Genomic DNA, 11,101 nt, shown 5'->3' with positions numbered 1-11,101 from the left:
AAACTGACAATTCATGCTATTTTTCTAAGTCCAAGGGCCATAACTAAGTGAAAAATCAACAGACCCTGACCATATTCGAACTTGATCTGTAACTTGTTCTGCCAAAGTTATGTATTAAATATCTGCAAGCACAACAAAAACAAGAGGCCCATGGGCCACATCGCTCACCAGAGTCACCTTGGTCCATATCAGAAGATTTTTCATATCTATTTGCACATAAAACCGTAGTCCCTATTATGACCCCAAACCTACCCCTGGAGGCCATGGTTTTTGCAAACTTGAATCTACACTTTGTCAGAAAGCTTTCATGTAAATGTGAACTTCTTTGGCCCAATGGTTCTTGAGAAGAAGATTTTTAAAGATTTTCCCTATATATTTGTATGTAATAACTTTGATTCCCTATTGTGGCCCCATCCTACCCCAGGGGGCCATTATTTTAACAAACCTGATTTTGCAGACAGGTGGTACATGTACTAGAAAATTGGATGGTACTATAAGTTTGCAAGAAACATGTATTTATTGCACGATGTAAGCAATGTGAATTTCAAAAGAAATATAAGAGAAAAGATTCAGTGAATGTAAATATAAAATGAAAAGCAAATTTGAAACCTTCAAAACTGGACAACCATTTCTTTAAATACATGTTCACTAAAATTGGCATGCTGATGCCTGTCCCATCAAAATTAATTGATGTTAATTAGAATTAATCAGTTAAAGTCCAAAAACTATATATTTCCTCCTTCATCTATTCAACATTTTGATTTGTAGAGGCAAAATAGGAAATGAGATGAAACAAATTTACAAGATGGCGTCGGTGGCCAAGTGGTTGGGCCGTCAGACTCTCGACCGAAAGGTCGTGGGTTCGAGTCCTGGCCGCGGCAGGGCTGACGTTGTGTCCTTGGGAAAGGCACTTTACATGAATTTCCTCACTCCACCCAAGTGTAAAAAGGGTACCTGGCTATAGGCAGTGAAAGATATTGTTAGAATGTTAGTGCTCTAGCGCTTGTAATGGCAGCTTGCACTGTATGCTTCCTAGGAGGTTGAGAAAGTTCTAGATTGATATAAGGTCTGCCGGGGTAATAATGTACATTGATTATTGTAAAGCGCTTTGTGCAGCATACGCTGGAAAATGCGCTATATAAAACCAATCATTATTATTATCATTATTATTAAGATTATTCCATGATATAAATTGTATTCATCTCTTTCATAATATTTTGGGTGATTTAAAGCTTTCCTTCAATATACAGTTATCATATCATGAACGTCTTGATCTTCAAATACATGATCTATGCATGAAATACATGGTGTGTTTCAAATGATGACTAGATTACCTGAGCTGTGGTTAGTACATACCACGGTCATTACAAACCTCAGTATCAAGTACAAACATTTAATGTTTTTGTGTTACATACACAAGATAGTACTGACAGAATGTGCTGATAAAGATATCGATAAAAATTGACATGCCTAATCAAAATAAAATGAGTCAATCTGAAAAAGATGAACAGGTTTACATAGAATAAAATTCAGTATTTTCTAAACAATAACAATACCATCAGACAAAATTAATAGTAGAATTTTTTTAAAAGTCTACCAAAAGATAGACAGCATGAAATCAAGATACATGTACCCCCAATTTCATTTGTGTGTGTGTGTGTGTGTGTGTGTGTGGAAGGGGGGGGGGGTAACAAAGATATGAAGTATGCCAATAAGATATATCTGCTATCAATAAGGTTTGTTATTTGTTGTGCTTTGGAAGTTGGACATCCATTAGAGAATTCAGTAGTGTCAATGATATAATATCTAGAGGGGACAGTAGTTAGAGACCCAATTTTAAGATAACACCCCCAAAATAGTAAGCTGCTTGTCATTCAAACATTTAACAATAGATCTCAGGTGGAGTGATATCTGCAGAGACTGTGGTCTGTATTATAAATTTCACAATCAGAAAATCAAACAATACTTTCCACATTAATTTCTAACTTACTGAAATAATTTATATAATCAATTTATGATAGTTCTATATTTATAAAAGAAGTTATTCATTCAGCCAATGAGTCGACATGAGTGAGAGAGAGAGAAAAAAGAGGGTGGGTGGGTGTAGACTGTGTGTCAGCTCCCTGTTATCTACAGACACAACCATTATACAAACAGTATCATCACTGAAACTCTGCAGACGCCCCAGAGACATGTCCTGTGTATTATTTTGGGTCTTTAACATGTTTAAGTGACTAGAGTGGATTGTCTGAAATTGAGATTTCACTATTCCTGTGCATCCTGGCAGATGAAAGAAGTTTTAACATTTACCTCAATACTTTGAATTAAGTCTCTAACTTGGATATAAACAATAATATTTATTGTAGATATTTGATTTTCATCACATTTCCACTATCAAACTCAGCAACAAACAAGTTGTCACTTTTGTCCACACTTAAACCGAATGGGACCTTCAGATGACAGTTATCTATATAGCGGAGGAACTGTCCATTCTGGTCCAGGATGTGGATACAGTGGTTATCACCGTCTGCTGTCAGGATCTGACTCTGACTGTCTGTTGTGATTCCCCAGGGTTTGAATGCTTTGTTTTTGGTAGTAGAAGAATGACCAGTGTATCTGAATCGGAGTTTTCCTGACTGATTGACCACCACTACTGCACCAGCTCCACAGTCAGCCACACAGATATCCAGGTTTCTGTTCTCACTGATGTAATTAATTTGAGCATTTCCTGAATATAGAGGCTTACCCTCATCATCATACTGAATTGTTTGTTTCTCTGTGGAACCTGAGTAACGGACAACTTTGGATTGTGCTTTATCAACATTGAACATGGTAACCAGAAGATCACCAGAGGAGGTGACACAGAAATTGCCGGGTATCCAGCCCTGTACTCTTATCACCTCCTCTGTCTGTCCACTCTTCACTTTATTCACAGTCTTCATTACCCAGTCAGAGTACACTAGATCTCCATCACTTGTCACTGCTATATCACATGGTATTATCCCCCATTTTGTTTTGATTGTATTAATAACTGTACCTTGAACATTAAAGCATTTCATACCACTGACTTCTGCACTTGTCCAGAATTCTTCTTCACTCAGACAGGTGACACTGCGGAGATTTTTATACCCAGTATCTATTGTAGTGACAAGCTCTGGTTCATCCATCAGTTCTTTGGGTGAGGTTTCTGCTTTCTTCAGCATGTATCCATTTTCATCTTTGGTAAATGATAATGGTATCAAAGATCCCAGTGACTTGTAAAGCTGTTCACTCTCTATCGTGTTTGGACTAAATGTAGGCAGTGAGACTCGGACTTTGGGAGGAAGTTTTCTGAATTCTTTGTTTTGGGATCTGTATTCCATGGTCACAGACACTTCATTGGATTCCTCCATTTTCTTCAGAGTAATCAGTGATTGCTCAATAAGGGACTGTATCTGCTTAATTTCATCCAAATGTTTCTTCAGAATTTCCAGGTGTTTGATTTTCATCTCTTCTATTTCATTTTTCATTTTGTTGATGACATTGTCAATTTCTTTGTGCCATTCCTCTCCATGTTTTGTAACTACTGTTGTGAATTTCACATATTCTCCATCCAAGTTGGCTATTTGAGTTTCTAAATCAGTGGCCATATCTTCATATGTTGGAGAAATAATGTTTTCTATCTCCTCTGAATCTTTTGTAATGTCTGCTTTTCTTTTGTTGTAGATTTCAGAAAGAATTAAAAATGTATGACCCTTGTGTTTATCTGCAGCAGTACACAAGGAACAGACAAACATGTCGCATTCCTTACAACGTAATTCACAGACTTTGTTTTGATGTGTACTACACTTTGGATAAATCAAGGTAGATTTTCGTTTTTGGAATGGTACTACTATGTGTTTTTGATAGTCATCAGCAACATGTTTTCCTATACAGGCAATGCATAGGTTGACATGGCAGAAATCACAGTACATCTGTACTATAGCTGTCTCACAAAGGTCACATCGGACGACATCTTGAGCACTGCGGTGGGGGTCCATGGCTACTTTATATATTCTACAATTTGAAGAATATGAAATTTATTAATTGTATTACAAATTTAATTAGATAAGTATACTAGTTAGAGAGTTATATTTAGACCTGTTACATAAAAAATATTCAAAGACATTATGGCTATCTAAATTTTATCATATATAACACGTACATCACTACACAAGGTGTTACGATATACGTGAACGGATCAAAGGATCTAATTTTAATTAGATTGATATAACACTAAATCTTCCAAACTGTGTCATAGACTCGGTGAATGTTTAATATATTGATATTCGCTTTTCTTAATCTCTGTCGTTAACTTTGATCTCATGTTTTCACTTACTTGTAACAACGGAACTTAAAACTTAAGCATGTTAAAGGTTAATTTTGATAGTCGATCTGATTGAACAGGCATCAGCTTAGCTAAAGCTTATACTGAATGTAACTCCTTCACTAGACCTGGCTTGGATTTCACAAAATAACTAGAAAACTGACACGGTCAGCAAGGGCCCCGCTGAGGATTATTAGAGGAAGGTGACATCTGTATTTGATATAGCAATGTTTGGGGCTGGTGTATATGTTAGAATTGATAATATTCAAAGATACATTGGAATGCTAATTTGTGAAAAAGGAATCATGAAGCATATAAATTATGAGATACTTATGCAATTTAAATTACTTCTGTCTGACACACACTCATCCACTCAAACACAACAGTGCAACTAAATCCCATTGTAATAGGGGATTCAAAAAGGATAACCAGGGGCGGATCCAGGAATTGCGGTTACGGGGGGCACTACTGTATGAAGCAGTGGGTCCAAGTCGAAACCCTGTTAGTGGTCCAGGGGGCGAAGCCCCCGGAAGCTCCTGGGTTTTACAGATTTTATGGGGCTTGAAATATTTCATTTTAATAAGTTGAAATTAATAAAATGACCCAAATTTTAAGGGTTTTTTTGGAAAAAATTAAGTTCTCCCAATAAAGTAATTCAAGAAATCAAAAGATTTTGTCATTTATTTCTCCGGTAGTGGAAGAAATTATTGCTTCTTTTATTGTTTAGTACATTTTCCGAAACAAGATACCACGATTTACCTTAAAGGAGTAGGTACAGTTTCTAAAGTCATTTGGCCCAAAATATCGATGATTTCACTTGGAGCTTAAACCCTGACATTGAAATAAGGAATAGATTAGCAAACCCAAAATCCGCTCAGTTTGATCAGCAAAATGATTTGTGTCATATGACGAGAGCTAGAAGTTGGCATAAAATTGCAGAAATGCCATTTTCAATGAAAATAGCCACAAATTCAGGGGGTTTTCCTTTCAGAAAACATACAGCGCATGCGTCGAGCAAATTCATATTCAAGTATGTTTTTCATCTTAAAATAACACACAATATATATCATTTTCATTTTGCTCGACAAATGCGCACATCTTTTCCTGAGCAATAATCTGTATGATATTTGGCAGTTTTCAGGCTTATTTTGAAAAAAAGGCGGGAAATGTCTTATTCATGATGTCATAATGCCATCCAATTAAGAATACCATAATGATTTTGTTGACATAGTATACCTGGCATATATTTTACTTTCTTAAAACGCTGATTAAGGTTAATTCCAGACACATTTTATAGAGAGAAATTTTTTGGGCCTTTTCATGTATACAATCGTACCTTGTTCTTTGAAAATTTTAGGGGGGGGGGGGGGGGGGGGGCGCACGCGCCGGCTGTACCCTCTCTAAATCCGCCACTGATAACTGGTACAAAGTATGGTATATGCTATTCTAAAAAGATTAGGAACTTGACATATTGATGTCTTGGAAAAGGAAATTCTGACATCGGGGCTCTATGCGTTTTCAAACACATTGTCATTTGATGAAAGTGTTGTACATTTTTAGAAATAGAAATCTATAGAATATGCCTTTACATACATGGGTGAGAAAGTTTCCATTATTCCTAGCCGAGACATACCATGTATGTGCTAAAAAAAATTCATAAGCAAATATCAATATACTCACATAGTAAATGTGGACCTTACCCACAGGGGCTCGTCACGAAATTTTCGTCTTATTAAAATTTGACATTGTCTATTCTATATTTACACAAGGGAGGAATCCGGAATCCCAAAATTCGCTACCTAAATTTTCATTCGTTTCCTTTTTATATTTCAAGGACGTTAAATATTACGAACCCGGTCTCGATCGATCGAGGAAAGATCATAGTTTGTAAAAATACCTACTAATATACGTTTGCACCGGCAATAGATATCAAGAAGCAATGCATTTTCTGTCGTTTTCGAACCACTGGAACATTTCCTCAATCACCCAAAATAGAAAATGCGTTCTTATTGGTCAATTCAATTGTACACCATGCATTGGTTCTTCATATTTATTGCTGGTGCAATCATCTGTTAAGTATTTTTACAAACTATGATCTTTCCTCGATCGATCGAGATAGGGCTTCTTAGATTTAACGTCCTTGAAATATAAAAAAGAGACGAATGAAAATTTCAGTTAGCGATTTTTGGGATTCTGGATTCCTCCCTTGTGTAAATATAGAATAGAGAGGGTCAATTCGTGACGAGCCCCTGTGATTTCTGTACAAAATTTGAAAATTGTACAATGAAAACTGTTTGAGTTATCGTGTCACAAAGAAAGTGTTCATAATAACAAAGATAATGACACACATACAGACAGACAGACAAAGTGACATGATCCCAAAATCTATAGGTGTCTTCCTCTTATTGTAAAGTATTTCTGTACAAAATTTGAAAACTGTACAATGAAAACTGTTTGAGTTATTGTGTCACAAAGAAAGTGTTCACAATAACAAAGATCATGCCATACAGACAGATAAAGTGAAATGACCCCACAATCTTTAGGCGTCTTCTTATTGTAAAGTATTTCTGTAAAAAATTTGAAAATTACGATAAAAACTGTTTGAGTTATCGTGTCACAAAAAAAGTGTTGACTGACAGACGGACAATGAGATTACTATAGGGCTTCCCGCATTTCATGCGGGGCCCAAAAATCTCAAACATAAGTTTCAGTTTTGTTAGCAGTCACACTTTAAGTAAATCTGATAGAGTCCAAGTTTCAGACTTGGCTATTTGCTTAAGGACAATGTAATTACTGTTCTCCCATAATGTCAAAGGAGTGCAACACTCCTCTGAAATTTTGATGACAATGATGATTAGAGGGTAAAACTGCTGATCCGAGTTTCTGCAGTTAGGACTTTTATGAAAGAAAATCAAACTAAACTTTATTAGACAGAGGCAATGGAAGCCCAATTGTTGCTTAATTGTCTTTGTATGATCAACAAAAAAAGTCAAAAAATTTGCTGAAATTCAAAAGAAATGAGATTTTCAGGGGAAAAGTTTCAAATGCTCCCGAATGCTCATAATCAGAGGTATGCGCATAGACAGACAGGCTCGAAATTTTAAGTTCAAATGGGGCATACCGTAGCTACTCGCCTATAAGTCGGATTTTGGGGACTTCAATTTTGGTCTAAAAATCTATGTCTGACTTATAAGTGAGTCCTAGAAAACTCGGTATTTTTTCTGAAGAGGAAATGCAGTAAGTGATTTAGCTAGTCCAAAGGTAATCATTTATAAAGGTCGGAACTTGATTTAATGTGGGAAAGGAAGATCTAACTTAGATTACTTAGAAGTGCTTACAGGTTGTATTGATTTTATCTTTGTTTCCATGGTTAATTAAAGATCAAACATTGATGTCACACCCCTTAACATACTTGGAAACACAGGTAAATGCGAAGAATATCTATCTGAAATTGGCAACGGATTTGGAAGAAAACTGTACCGACATACAAGTAGGTCAATTGAAAATTCCTCTAAAATAATCGGAAAAAAATACAATTGACTTATAGTCAACCGATTTATAGGCGAGTATATATGGTAACTCCCAGAACAAGACACCCATGGGCCACATCACTCATCTGAGTCTTCTTGGCTCATACTTAAAAGGACTGGTTCACAAATTTTGAAAAAATGGATATCGATCCAAGTTTATTATATTATTATATATCTTTCACATAAAACATCTTAATTTTGCATAGTCGCAAATTTTAACTTTTAGATGACATATTCTACCCAAAGAATGCTTGAAATGTGAAAGATATAATAAACTTAGATCGATATCCATTTTTTTTTAAAAAAATTGTAAACAATAAAATACTGCAATCTTTGTTTACAAAACAAATTATACACTTTCTAAAATGAGCTAATATGATAATTTATAACCTTAATTTTTATGTGAAATCCTTTACACACAATATGGAGTAGATATTGATCATTAAAAGTAAAAAACAAAAATTTGGGGAAAATCGTGAATCAGTCCCTTTAAAGATTTTTCCTATATATTCGCATGTAAAACTTTGATCCCTATTATGGCCCCAACCTACTCCCCGGGGGCCCTAAATATTTGTATGTAAAATTTTGATCCCCTACTGTGGCCCCAACTTACCCCTGGGGACCATGATTTTACAAACTTGAATCTGCACCGTACATGTATGTCAGGAAGCTTTCGTGCAAATGTAAACTTCTTTGGTCGAATGGTTCTTAAGGAGAATTTTTTTTAAAGAATATTTTTTATTTATTAGTTATGAAAAACTTTGATCCCCTATTGTGGCCCCCTCCCCCCTGAGGGCCATGATTTTAACAAACTTGAATCTGCACTATATCAGCAAGCTTTCATGTAAATTTCCACTTTCCTGGCCCAGTAGTTTTTGAGATTTTTAAAGATTTTCCCTATATATTTGTATGTAAAACTTTGATCCCCTATTGTGGCCCCATCCTACTCCCTGGGGCCATGATTTTAACAAACTCGAATCTGCACTATGTCTGGAAGCTTTCTTGTGAATATCAGCTTTTCTGCCTTAGTAGTTCTTGAGAAGAAGATTTTTAAAGACTTTCCCTATATATATATGTATATAAAACTTTGATCCCCTATTGTGGCCCTCATCCTACCCCAAGGAGCCATGCTTTTAACATATTTGAATCTGCACTATGTAAGGAAGCTTTCATGTAAATTTCACCTTTTCTGGCTCAGAGGTGCTTGAGAAGAAGATTTTTAAATGACCCCACCCTATTTTTGTGATTATCTCCCCCTTTGAAAGGGACATGGCCCTTCATTTGAAGAAACTTAAAAGCCCTTCAACAAAGGATGCTTTTGGCCAAGTTTGGTTGAAAATTGGCCTGGTGGTTCTGGAGAAGAAGTCCAAAATGTAAAAAGTTTACAGACAGACGGATAGACGGACAGACGATGGACAACAGGCGATCAGAAAAGCTCACTTGAGCTTTCAGCTCAGGTGAGCTAAAATGTATTGAATTAAGAATTTCCTTCGATTATGCACATCTACACAGTGTGTCTTTATTTAGGAGGTATGCTACACCATAGAAATTTGATATGGATGAAAAGTGGAGGATATGTACATCAATATTTTGAAACTGAAAACTTTTAAATTTATCTATTTAGTCCGAAAATGCAGTTCTAGTAGAGAGCAATCTGAATTTTTTTTTAAAAACTCTGCTGCAGTCTTTACGAAAACTCAGTGGTCCGAAGACCGAGGCCAATGAATTTTAGGGTCGGGCCAGTGAAAATAAAAAATCAGGAAGTCCGATGGACTTGTAGACTTTTTGTAAGTCACATTAAATATAATGTTGGATTTAGATATTCTAAACGTCTTATTTACTTTTAAAAATTACCATCAAAATAAAAATAAATCAATATAAAATAGCACATAAAGAAAGTGTTTTGACATCGTGGTTTGTTTATTTCTTTAAAATAAAGAACAATAACTATACTTGCAATTATCAAGACAACTTGTACGTTGATTACGTGAATATTCAACGAAAGACTTATTGAAACAACAAAAATGGCCGCGTTCTGTATCGCGGTAACTGTTGCTTTATTGCATTGTCCAATTAAAATGAAATTCGTCAATTGTAGTTATCTCTGATTGTATGCAATTTCTATAGTTTACAGAATTAATCAATCGTTTACATTTGATGTTGGTAGAGAAGGCTACTTCCTAAGGTGCACTCAGGCTGTTTTCATGTTTGTGAAAAATACGTGAATTTGTAGTCTTGTTGTTGCGGGCGAAGACAGAGAGAGAAAAAATACCGTGTACGGTGTTGATTTTCTGGTATCGACAGAAAGGATGTATTAGGGTGGATATGAATATGAGTAATAAGCATAGTTTCAGTAAATTAATTGTACAGTTTTACAATGCATTCCATAATGTATGTGCTAAACATGTACTATGAAAATTTGGGGGGTCAGTAAATTTCACTGTGGGCCAGTAAATTCAGACAGTTCACTGGTCCGACTAGCCAGCAAGTTTTAAATGTTTTCGTGAAGACTGCTGCTGAACTGGAACATGTGATCTACAGTTCAGTGATCGACGTGTTAACCTACTGAGCTACACTGCTAGACGATTAATTTTTAAAAAAATGAATAGGCAAATATTGTTGATATTCATATTTTCATCCATGTTTTAAAATGAAGTCAGCCATTATGATGATGTAGAGTACCCTCTTAACTACAAAGTTTCATAAAATTCTTTTGAACAGTCTTAGAGGAGTTGAGCTGACAAGAACAGGGCAGACGGGCTCAAATTTCTAAGTTCAAGTGAGGCATAACTCCCAGAAAAATTATTGAATCAGAATTTCCTGGGAATATGCACATCTACACAGTGTGTCCTTATTAATTACAAAGTTTCACTAAATTCTGTTGAGCAGTCTTAAAGGAGTTGTGCTGACAAAAAAAGGGACTGACTGACTCACGGATGGTTAAAAAACAATATACTCTCTGCAGCTTCGTTGCATGGGTATAAAAATGTTGTCAAGGGCAATAACTCCTACGCTAGTATATTTCCTCTACTGTACGTCTATATTTTAGCATAATATATCCACAATTAATTTATACATATTTATAAATTAGCAGTTTTTCTAAAGACTATTTGATTAATTATAAAGTAACTATTTAATTATCTCCTTCATATTACCCTTTCCAAATGTTTTGACCAAGCGATATGCACATCATTGTCCATGGAGTAGGTCTTTACGCCCCTTAACT

General features: G+C 35.5%; 1 protein-coding gene across 1 annotated transcript in view; it reads right to left on the bottom strand.

The window, feature by feature from the left end:
- Positions 1 to 1,377: 1,377 nt before the first annotated feature.
- LOC125654226 (E3 ubiquitin-protein ligase Midline-1-like) overlaps positions 1,378 to 11,101 on the bottom strand; it is an 11,904-nt gene continuing 2,180 nt past the window's right edge. The window contains exon 2 of the mRNA XM_056143451.1: positions 1,378 to 4,035. Within this exon, the coding sequence (XP_055999426.1) occupies positions 2,358 to 4,019 (1,662 nt within the window). The 5' untranslated portion in view covers positions 4,020 to 4,035 and the 3' untranslated portion in view covers positions 1,378 to 2,357. The remainder of the gene's footprint in view (positions 4,036 to 11,101) is intronic.

This window comes from Ostrea edulis, chromosome 7 (assembly GCF_947568905.1).
Source record: "Ostrea edulis chromosome 7, xbOstEdul1.1, whole genome shotgun sequence".
Taxonomy (NCBI): Eukaryota; Metazoa; Mollusca; class Bivalvia; order Ostreida; family Ostreidae; genus Ostrea; species Ostrea edulis.
Note: the sequence above shows the minus strand (reverse complement) of the source record. Positions and strands in the feature narration are given on the sequence as shown.